General features: G+C 45.3%; 1 protein-coding gene across 1 annotated transcript in view; it reads left to right on the forward strand.

The window, feature by feature from the left end:
• Positions 1 to 6,256, forward strand: part of DCAF7 (DDB1 and CUL4 associated factor 7) — a 29,489-nt gene extending 23,233 nt beyond the window's left edge. Inside the window, exon 7 of the mRNA XM_049860167.1 lies at positions 1,316 to 6,256. Coding sequence (XP_049716124.1) covers positions 1,316 to 1,488 — 173 coding nt within the window. The 3' untranslated portion in view covers positions 1,489 to 6,256. The remainder of the gene's footprint in view (positions 1 to 1,315) is intronic.
• The last annotated feature ends 5,744 nt before the right edge of the window (positions 6,257 to 12,000 follow it).

A 12,000-nucleotide genomic window follows, 5' to 3' on the forward strand; every position in this document is an offset into this window, starting at 1 on the left:
TAAGATACCAGTCTTTATGTGTTCCATTTCATTTTTGATGATTTCCAATTTTCCTAAATTCATACTTCGTACATTCCAGGTTCCCATTATTAATGGATGTTTGCAACTGTTTCTTCTCATTTTGAGTTGTGCCACCTCAGCAAATGAAGGTCCCAAAAGCTTAACTCTATCCATGTCGTTAAGGTCAACTGTGCTGTGAGGAGGCAACTCTTCCCCAATCGTATTTTGAGTGCCTTCCAACCTGAGGGGCTCATCTTCTGGCACTATATCCGACAGTGTTCTGCTGCTATTCATAAGGTTTTCACTGGTTAATTCTTTTCAAAAGTAGACTGCTGGATCCTTCTTTCTAGCCTGTCTTAGTCTGGAAGCTTAGCTGAAACCTGTCCACTATGGGTGACCCTGTTGGTATCTGAATACTGGTGTTATAGCTTCCAGCATCACAGCAACACACAAACGCCCACAGTTCAACAAACTGGCAGACAGGTAGGGGACATGCATGCATGCGCGTGCATGCACGCAGACAGACAGACAGACATATACACACACACACACTCCTGGTGGTGCAGTCGGTAAGAGATTGGCTGCTAACCAAAAGGTCAGCAGTTTGAATCCACCTGCCGCTCCTTGGAAACCCTGTGGGGCAGTTCTACTTTGTCCCATAAGGTCGTTATGAGTTGGAATCGACTCAGTGGCAGTGGGTATATATGTATGTGTATATGTGTATGTATATATATATTTTTAAGATGATTAGCTTTCTTCTGGTGTTTCCTATACCGCTTTTCTTGGGGAAAAAAATTTTTTTAATAGCACATTTCCACACAGCACTTTATTGATCTTAGTCATCTGTATAACACTGCATTGAAGAATAAATGTCTATAAAACAGGAAAAAGAAAACAAACCACACATTAAATATTGGCTCATAAGGGAGAGGTCTTTAACTACTCAAGCGTCGTAAGTGGCTGCAACTGGGGATTGTTTTTATCCCATGGTCCTTTGCTGATGCATAACTTAGAGGCGAGTGGCCCACCTACATCCTATTGGACCATCATAGCCCTGGTGCAGTGAATGGGACCCTGAAACGTGAGTCCTGGGTCTGCCCCTCACTAGCTGCATGGCTGTGTGGTTTTGGACAATTGCCTGAACATTTCCAAACCCCGGGTTCCTCATCTATAAATGGGAACTTAAAATAAAACCTCCCTCACAGGGGTTTTGGTGAACAAATGCTTCATAAACTGTGACTCACTCCCCAAATACAAGATCATTATCCTCACTGCCTGAGTTGTGACCTTGCTTGCTGGTCTTCTTTGTCCCTAGCGGATGACCATCAGGCTCTTATCTGGGACATCCAGCAAATGCCGCGGGCCATCGAGGACCCTATCCTGGCCTACACAGCTGAAGGAGAGATTAACAACGTGCAGTGGGCATCAACACAGCCTGACTGGATTGCCATCTGCTACAACAACTGCCTGGAGATCCTCAGAGTGTAGTGCTGGTGGCACCAGGCCCATGAGGCAGGGGCTCGTGTGTTTCCCACCTCTGTTCCACCCCCAAAGTAAGAAGAAAATGTTTCCAGTGGCCAGTATGTCTTTCGTAGCTTTGCACCCACTGTTACCAGAAGCTGTTCTAGGAGTTCCTGGCCAGTCACCCCATCACTCTCTGGGCTGGACTCAGTGCTCTGTGGAACCTCCTCAGCCCCAAGGCTGAGTTTTAAGATATCTTTCCTTTCCTCTTCTCCTTTGGTTTCTCAATTAAAAATCTGTGTGTTTGTTTGTCAGCTGTTGTGTTCACGAGCATCAGAGGCACTGGCTATGTTTGTCTTCATCTGCCCTATATGTCACTGTCTGTCTGCTGCCCAAGGCAGCAACCCATGTCCTGTCCTTGTCCTCATCCATGTCAGCACTTAAAGTGGGAACAAATACCAAGTATGAAGTTGTCTTTCCTCCTGCTATCAGTGTCTTTAACAAATTTCAACTTTGTATATTTTTTATCTACCAAGCTAATTTTTTTATGAAAAGAGTTTTACTCTCCCTGGTTTCTTCCTTTGTTTCATATTTCTCCCTACTGGCACCCTCTTCTCTTCCCTTGGTGCCTGGAGCTGGCACTGGGCCCTGACCCCATGAGCAGTTTGCCTTCTTGAATCACTGCCTGAGTGGTTTGTACCTGACTGGGAGTCCCAAACCGCCTTGGTGCTCTGAAGTCGGCCTACTCCTCACAACTTTTCTCATCCTGGCTCTTCTCAAGGGCATTCTGGGCTCCAAAATAGATGTAGGGATGCCTTCTGTTACACCCTGAAATACCTCTGTCCAACCCCTTGGGAGCGTGTTAGAGCTGAGGTAGACCAGCTGCTTGGAGTTCGTCTTTAGAGAGGAATAGCTTCAGGAAAGCTGGGCTTGGAGCATGCTTTCAGTATGTAGTTTCACAGTTTGTTTTTCACTCAAACCGTAAGCCCTAGGCCATTCCATTTCCTCTTCTGAATGATTGGCAAAAATGATCTATAAGCTGAAGTTAGCCCTTTCCCTTAGTTTCATTTACTGTGACTTGATTTGTGGAATACAGGCCACTCTATGGACAGAGTGCTCTGAGGTGAGAGTCCTGCTTGAGAGGAACAGTCTGTACTTTTAACTTTGAACAAGATCCCCATTATAGAGTGTGGGAGACTCAGCTCTTGTAAGGAGTGGGCTCATCAGCTGTGATGATCCCAGACCACCAGGTGAATAGGTAGCTAGAAAAGAATCTTAGGCCGGGGAGTCAGTCAGTTAAGGGCTCTGCCTACACCGTCAACCCCCTCCCCCCACCCACCATTTAGGTTCTGAGCAGTATTGGCCTTCTAGGCTGCAGTTGTCTGTGTTGATGTATAGGCTGCAGGTGTCTGTTTCCGTTATGTGAATGAGTTGCTTGGAGGAGGCTTGTGTGTGATTCTCCTGTTGGGTCAGTCCTTGGGGCAGCCTGGGAAGCACTGTGGGGTGGTGGGGAGGGGTGGTAGTTTTCTTGGCTCTGCCAAGTTCTTAGAGGTGTCTGAGACCCTCTAAGCTGCTTATCCGAGCTAAGGAGAGTAGCAGGCACTAAAGCTGATGGTTTTGTCCACTTAGGCTCTCAGCAGCTCTTGAGAAACAAAACACTTCACTTCATTCTTCTGGGCCCTTAGACTTTTTTGGTTGACTCTTCCTTTTCAGAAGCAGATGTATTTGTATCTTAAACGTCATAGCTCTTTGCTTTACCACACAGGGGCTTGTTCTAAAGAAATAGGCTCTTTTTTTCAGTCAGGGTGCTTTTCCTTCTACCTTTTAACTTTCTTGTTCTGATGTTGGGATTCTGATGTTGGGACCATCCTCCTTGACCTCTGGACTTACGCAGGGTCATTTGGAGACGTAAAGCAAGCAATTCTTTGTCAGCACCCTCCTCTGCTTCTAGTTGTTTTTGATCGTTGTTACAGGGTCCATTCGAAAGGGTAGCAAGTCTCACTTGATAGTTGCTTGCTCTCGGGGGCTGTGCGTTCCTTCCTGTGGAAAAGGGTCTGACATGGTGGGCAGAGCAGTGGAAGGGTCTGGTCCTGCCAAGGCAGCACTTGACTCTGCCAAGTTCTGAGTTGAGGTTCCTGTCCTGATCTGCACTTAAACCTGGTCTGAATGGTGAGATTTGTCAACTGGAACCCAAAAACAACCTGGGGGGAAAGAAGTAGTCAATAATAGTAATTAGAATATATTTGATAAGGTAGCTATTTACCCTGAAAACCGACAAGTTTTTTTTCCTTTCCCTGTGGCCTCCCAGCCCTGTCATCCTTGCAGCCTGGTCCTCCTTCTGCCATCCCACCTGGGGCCTCCCTAAGCAGACACAGATACTCCCATTTGCTGGTATTTGGAAGCCCTACCCCCTTACTCTCCATCTGCTCCACAGACCAGGTGGCTTCATGACTGAGGATGTGATTTCTGTGGTTTCAGGATTTAGGAAGCCTCTTAGTCAGCCATGCTCCAAGAAGCACAGATCTATTGCAGTTTTCAAAGCAGGTTTTTCTCTTGTCAAATTGACAGAATGAACGGGAGGCTCTGGATCCTCTGTGTGAGGAGAACAGCTGTTAGGACTTTGCGAGGAACACCCACAGTGACACCTCTGGGCTCTGGCTCAGCTGGTGGTGGCCCTTTGACCTACTCTTGGTCTAGAGCTACCTTTCTGTTTTCTTGGTCTGCTCTGAGGAGAAGTGGAGGTACTGAGTAAATGAGGCCTCAGGTCTCTGCTGTCAGAGAGCTGGTGAGTGGGAATGAGTCATTCAGGGGCCCTGAGTCCCTACACTCAGGAGAGTTTAACCCTCTCCTTCCAGGGAGGAATTGCCCTCCAGTTAGGAATTGAAGAGGCAAGATACTTGATACCTAGGTGAGAATTTCTCATCAGAACCAGGGTTAGCTTCTGGAAAGCTGACTAAGATTTGGGAAGAACCAGAAAAAAAGAGAGAATCCTACAAGATTTTGGTGGTAGTTATGGCCTGATTTTTAGGAGGAGATTTTAAGATGTGGGAGAAGATCAGTGGTGTTTCTTTAGCTCAAAGGAGGACTATTAGAGGGCAGTAAAGGTCTGAGGCAAGGAAGCATTCAGACTTGCCATTGCCTAGCTGTGAAGCAAGACTGCCATCAGCCTGGACCAGCCTTCTTGGACCGTTAACTGGGCATCCATGATGCTAGGTAACTAGGGATTGGACAACAGCTGGGGGCAGAGGGATCCCCTTCCTGCAGCAGTGTAGCTGTAGGTGATGTTTGGTAAAATTCTGTAGGCTTTTGGAGTCCCATGGCCATCCCAGATGATGGCCCTTCTTGGTTGTAGGTTTATATTGAAGCGGTAGAGGTTGTAAATGGCCGTGCTGACTTTCTCCTTCTCCTTTTTCTCTTCTCTTCTTTTCCGCTTAGCTTCTTGCTCCCTTTGTAATGTAGAACTCTCTCCCCACTGTAACCTGGGGCTTGAGTCCCTAGGTTGTAAAGACATGTAGGAGCTGCAGCGTTCACCAAACATGGGAGGACCAACCCAGTGTCACCCCTCTACCTTCCTCAGTCTGAGAATATGGAAGCCTGGGGTAGGGGAGGCCATTGAAGTAGAGGTCTTGAAGCAGACTTTGCTCTGTCTCTGCACTCCAGGTTTAGGAAGGAGGGCTGTGCTTGGCACTTAAATTGAGTTTTCCCTGGGAGAAAACCTGAGCAGAGCAAAGTCATCGTGAACCCTGGCCAGGCTCCCAGAGAGCTATCTTCTCTGCTGGCTGGGCCAGCTTCTGAGAGTATCTTACGTCACAGAGCCTTACCCACCTCTCCCACCTGCACCCCCTTTTCCTCCCCCAGTTGTCATTGCTGCTAATGGTAAAAGTCAAATGTGTGGCCACATGGGATGGGCCAGGTCCTCTCAGGCTACTTTCTGGATGCTGTTTTTAAAATATGGTAACATGCAGGTGCCTTTCCAGAGAGGCTTGGACTGGTGTCTCAAACCAGAAACAAATAAGAACTCAAGAAGAAAGATGTTGGCAGTCTGTATAACAGCTGGAACATGCACCCTCCTTGGGACAACCTGGTGAATATATGAACTTGCGATAGCTACTATTTAAAAGAAATGCCCTCACCTTGGGTTGCTCATGGTGTACAGTGTGATATGAAACTTGCTGAGCTTGACGCTCTGAATTGCTTTCATCAAGTATGAATCGTTTGCTTTGGGTCTTGTGTCTTTTATGACCTGCTCTGTCATGACTTTCCCTCCCCATTCTCCTGAGTGTGACTTTGTAGCATGATTGTATAAACCCCTGTGTAGAAAATGGACATTTCTTGTTCTCTGAAATGTTAAGCTCCAGCCAATCAAATTCTGTCCCTTTTAACCTGGTGTGTCTGAACTTACTTTCTTGTTAAATATTTAAACTTTCATGCTCTTACTATAGGTTTTATGGCACCCTATGTTCAGGTGGAAAGGGAGCTGCCCCTTGCACAACTATACTGTAACCGTTTTTCTTTTTTAAATATTATTTTCGCAGGACTGATTGTACACAGACAGGGCTTGTAATAAAATTTGAATGCTGTGCTGTGAAACCACGATGGGAGTCTCCATTGAAGGCTACTTCAGAGGCACCTGAAAGTGGAGTGTTGTTAGGTCTATGACTTGATTTCTTGCTTCCCGAGAACGTGAAACCTAATTTTCACCCTTTCATTCTGTTTCAGCCTCCTGTATAAGAAGTACCGTATTTTCTGCCCGTCATACTTTGTAATAAAACTTGAACATTATAAATTGACTGAATTTCTTCTTGTGATGAATTCAGTTCTTCCCATTCTGCCACTGTGGTCACATACCAGAGTCAGAAACTCTTTGTTCATCACTGGCTGGATTGATTAGGTACTCCCCTTGCCCTTCACAGTCATCTGACAGCCTGATTCATTGCTTCTCCTCTCCTGTTGGAGCATTCACTTGTTATTCGGTTAACCCAGAGCACCTGCTCTGTCCCAGGGGCCGTGGTTGCTCGTAGTCTAGCAGAGGAGACATTCACACAAATGCTGGCAGTGCGTGCAATAGTAGGGGCATGTTCAGACATGGCAGTGGCCCTGAAGAAAGGGCCATCACCTCTACCTGGGTGGCTCCCAAGAGGGCCAGGGAATGCTTCATAAGATGAAGGATGCTTTAGGTGGGTTTTGAAGGCTGAGTAGGAGTTCCCTGGAATAGGGAGTGGCATTTAAGGCAGAGAGAATATCCATGTACAGACTTATAGAAGCAAGAACAACATGGTGGTATGTTTTGTGGGGGGAGTGGTGGGAAATACGCCTAGGGAAGTAAACTGGAGCCAGATCAGGGAGGGTCCAAGACAGGAGAATTTACATAGAGGGAAATCATGATCAGTATCGAAAGATAGGCAGCGAAGAAAGTGCCTCTGAAAGTGGTAAGACAGGAATCAATTTACCTATTACGATAGTCAAGGTGAGAGAAGATAAAAGCTTAAATCAAGGCAAGAGCAGCAGGGATGGAGAAGACAGGGCAAAATGGAAGAGATTTAAGTAAGAGAATAATCAAGATTTGATAATCTCTTGACAGTGAAGGGTGATAAAAAAATGATAACTCCCAGATCTTTGGGTTTGGATACTGGGCCGATATCTTACTAGAAGTTTCCAAGTCCAAGCCAGTTCCCTAAACCTATGCCCGAAATGGTAGGGTGGGGAAGGAGTCCCTATCCCTGCTGCTATTCAAATGCTGTGGGTCCTAAATGGAATACTGCCACCATTTATGTTTATTCTTATGCTTTGCTCTTGTTGAGCCATTTTAAGAAAAGGAAGGCAAATTGTGATTGGTTTGGTTAGCCAGTATTTAGCAAGTGCCTACCATTGTGTCAGGGGGCCGTGGAGCTGGCGGTGGCACAGGGGCTGTGAAGAGAAGCGAGAACTTTATGAGAGTTTAAACTTCAGGTGGCAAAATGAGCACCTGATACTTTTGTTGGGACAGTGGTGTATGGTCTGACCACTTGTATTCTATGAGAAATACATGACTCCTGCTCTCTGGTATGTAAGGGGAAAGCTGGGAGATTGGTACTGACTGTGTTCACCCAGAAGGCGAGATTATGCTGCAGTAACAAATAAGCCCCCAAATCTGAGAGGACTCAACGTGATAAAAGTTCATTTGTTGCCTACACAAAGCCCTCTGGAAGTTGGTCAGCCCTCCTCCGTATTGTAGCTATTCCTTCCAGGACACGTGGCCTCCAAGGTTGCTTTGGAGAGGAGAGAGATATTTTTGAGGCTAGGCCTGGAAGTGGTTTACTCACTCTGCTCCTATCTGCCAAGCTTAGTCACGTAGTTCCAATCTAACTGCAAGGAAGGTCAAGAATTGTGGGCTTCCTGTGTGCCTGGGAAAAGGAAATAAAGGAAATAAATAGCAATGTTTCACCATACCACAAATTAACAGAGTATCTGGAATAATGAGTGTCATCCCATTCACTGAGGACTGTTAGTATGGACAACACATGGTTAAGCCTTATAAAATGATACCTTCAGTCAGTCTTTAGCCCCCAAGTCCTGTTGTTAGTTTTTGAGTGATTTTGATGATCCTGACAACCAGGCCTCTAGAGATGGCTGAAGCTCCTGTGAATTTATTTTGGGAAAGAAAATATTAGACTGAGAAGGTGAGAAGCTACCCCGCCATTCATCACAGATAAATAGCCACAAAACCAGCTGCAGAGTTAACAGGCAACAATATTTCTCCCAAGGATATACTGAGCTGTAAAGTGCCATAATAACCCCTTTCTCTGAGTGATGACTTTTTCCTTCACTCACTAAGAAACTTTGTTCTCTAAACTCATAGGCTCCAGAAAGTACTGTTCAAAATTACATCAGTAAGAATGAAACATTACACTCTCTTTAAAATTTTTTCATTTTATTGTTGAGAATACACACAGCAAAAACATATATCAACAGTTTCTACACATACAATTCTGTGACATTAATTACATTCTTTGAACTGTGCAACCATTCTCGCCCTCCTTTTCTGAGTTGTTCCTCCTGCATTAATATCAACTCACTGCCCACTAAGGTTCCTATCTAATCTTTCAAGTGAAGCATTACACTCTTGCTTGGAGGATCTCAAGCACAGTGACAAATGGAAGCAGTCTTGATTTCCAACCTAGGCAAAGAGCTTCCAGTAAAGGGTTCTGAAAACATTCCACATTTAACTTTGTATTTTCCAAGGAACCGAACCATGGGTCCACTTCACAAATCAGATAGTGACCCCTTTTTCATACAGGTCTGTATTCCTTTGAGCCTATCAAAACTCTATTTTATTTATATTTCCCCTAACCTCCATCCTTCTCCCAAATCCTACAGTATCTACTTTTCCCTTTGTTTGGGTGAGATACCCACTGCCCTCTGATGCGCAGTCCTCCTTGTCACAGTGAGTCAATAAGCCTGACTTTGTTGGACTACACGTTTGCCCCTGGTGAGTTCAGGCTGATTGGGGTAGGACAAACTCAAACCTTGTTTTGGCCTCTACATTTATTTGTGATTATAAATTCCATTAATTTGCTTCTTGCTTTTCAAAGTAGCATTTATTTTAAACTATATTTTTAAATTATAAGAAGTATATATGGATGACTAGTAAGCACATGATAAGTTGCTCAAGATCATCAGTCATTAGGGAAATACAAGCCAAAACCACAATGAGATACCGCTTCACACCTATTACAATGGCAACAGCTATAATCAAAAAGAAATAACGTGTTGGTGAGGATGTGGAGAAATTGGACTCCTCACACACCGCAGGTGGGGATTTAAAATGATGCAGCCACTTTGGAAAACTATCAGTTCCTCAAAAGTTTAAACACAGAGTTACCATAAAAACAAAACCCAAACCTGTTGCCTTCGAGTCAATTCCAACTCATAGTGACCCTACAGGACAGAATGGAACTCCCCCACGGGGTTTCCAAGGAGCGGCTGGTGAATTCAAACTTTCGACCTTTTTGTTAGCAGCCAAGCTCTTAACCACTGTGCCACCAGGACTCCAGAGTTACCATATGGCCCAGCAATTTTGCTCCTAGGAATATACCCGAGAGAAATGGAAATGCATGTGCATACAAAAGTTTGTATTTGAATGTTTATAGGAGCATTATTGGTAATTGCCAAAAAGAAGTTAGTATCATGACTGGGACAGACAAACATTTTGATAGAAAAAGGTAAGTGCTAGTGTACAGACATACAGGAAGGGCTATGTGAGCACAGAATAGAGCCTATGAGCCCAATCGGAGAACTTGATGTTTCCCTCTGATGGGAAATGATGCCTGAGCTGAATCTTGTAGGAAAAACAAATTAGCCAGGTGATGTAAGGTGGAAAAGAGACTAGCAAAGATACAGGTTTGACATCAGTATAGGAATTGGGAGAAGTACTAGGGGGAATCAGGTGTTTCTAATCTGCAAAGTACAGGAGAGGAGTGCTGGACTCATCACTAAGTAGCCTGGATAAAAGAAGGGAAAAATTAATAATAAATATTTCAAAAGTGAACTACTAGTTAGAACTAAACATTCAAAGGACTCAGAATGCTTCACCAAGGAGGTGACAGTTGAATTGGGTCTTGAAGCATGGTAAAAATTTCAGCAGGGAGAACAGCTTAAAGGCAAAGAGATGATAGAGAACACATACTCAGAGTATAGTGTGTAGCTTCTTCCAAATGGAGTATAGTGTTCAGACATGAGACTGGAAAAGGAGTAGGTCAAGATTACAGAAGTGCTTATATAAGCACTTGTATTTTGCATCCATTGTCCCATTTAATCCTTGCAAGGCCATTCTACACGGAAGGAAACTGAACCATAGGAAAGTGAAGGAACTTGCCCAAGGTTACACTTGTAAGTAGGCCAACCCCGGTTTGAGCCCAACAGTCTAACTCCAGAGGCCATGAGTTCAAGCTTCACACTGTCCTGCTTCCCCACCTAACACAGCAAGTAGTTTGGATTTAATTTCATCAGCATGGGGAGCCACCGGGAAGTTTTTCAGCAGCTGCCACTTTATTTCTTCTCCATCTTCTCTTGCTGATGACCTCATTTTCTCTTTGGGGAGAGCAGAGGAAAATGGAGAGGGAAATTTAGTTGGCTACAGAATGCTCTTCTGATTCTGAGGTGGGGCCAAGACGGTGGAGTACTCAGACACTTCTTGTGGTCCCTCTTACAACAAAGACCCAAAAAAACAAGTGAATTGATTATATATGACAATCTAGGAGCCCTGAACATCAAAGACAAAGTCAAGGAGTCAGACTGAGCAGCAGGGGGAGGGAGAGACAGTAGAGAAGCAGTGAGGATTTGCCAGACCTGACCTGGCCGGCATGCGCAGGCTGAGGCAAGCAGTAGTGCTAGGGACGTGTTTTCCACACTGGGAGAAACCAGCAGCAGAGTCTGCACAACCCTGCAGAACCAGGGGAAAGCAGTGCTAGATCTGTGAAAGTTAAGTGCAAGTATCTAACCTACTAGGCGGGATAAAAAAAAAATGTTCCCCCTCTGGGAAGTACCTCTCTCCCATTTACCCACCTCCTCCTCACCTGCTGTGGTCGTGGTCCAGCTTCAGTGATTGCCGCACCCTTTGGGCTGGAAGCGGGACCCCCTTGCATGCCTGAGCCATTCTCCCAGTTTTGGAGAGGGAACAAATTAACATACAAGTAACAAACAGGAAAAAATAATTTACCAGCTCCCCTAAACTGGGACTTCAGGGTAGGCACAGCCCTTTTGCCTAGGCACAGGCACAAGGGGCCTACAGACTTTCGACCCTGCCTAAACCTGTGTGGGTCCATTTCAACAGCGTAGGCCCTCATCGGCATAGTACAACAGGGAATATACCTGAAGCCTATTTTCAACTGCAATAGCTAAGGTGGAGTGGCAGATTTGTGACATTTGACACTGACCTACACATTATGCAGGGTCCTCACCTACCCACATCAAGAGCTTGAGGACTGGTGGCTCCACCTACTCCACCTAGCCACCCTGGACAGGGATCCAAGAATAGGTGATGCCTCCCAGTCCTTACAGCCAACAGCACTGGGTGCCCAAAGTCCGGCTGCAAAACCCATCTACCTATGCATTCTTGGGGACAGGCTGCCTTCCACCCAGGCACTCAGGGGCAGCCATCAGCCCCCTACCTTGCTCAGCACATAATCCTCTACAGCAGCCAGATACCTATGCCTGCTCCAATCACTGCTACATAGCCCTGCCTGTCTAGGACTGTAGGTGAAAGCCTGCACCATACATTTGGTGACCAGCGACTTGGGTGCCTGAGCTGAATCCACACAAGAAAAGTAAGTGGACTCCTGAGCTCACATACCTAGTAGTAGCTCTAACCACCTGGTGACAGGACATGAGAGCTTCAAAGATGCCAATAATCAAAGTAGCTCACATGACCAGCCTATTTGGGCATATCAAAACAAAACAAGAAGCGAGGACACAGTAAGCAAACATAAAATAAATAAATATAATAACTTATTGATGGCTCAGAGACAGTCAATATCAAATCACATAAAGAGGCAGACCATG

This window comes from Elephas maximus, chromosome 19 (assembly GCF_024166365.1).
Source record: "Elephas maximus indicus isolate mEleMax1 chromosome 19, mEleMax1 primary haplotype, whole genome shotgun sequence".
Lineage (NCBI taxonomy): Eukaryota > Metazoa > Chordata > Mammalia > Proboscidea > Elephantidae > Elephas > Elephas maximus.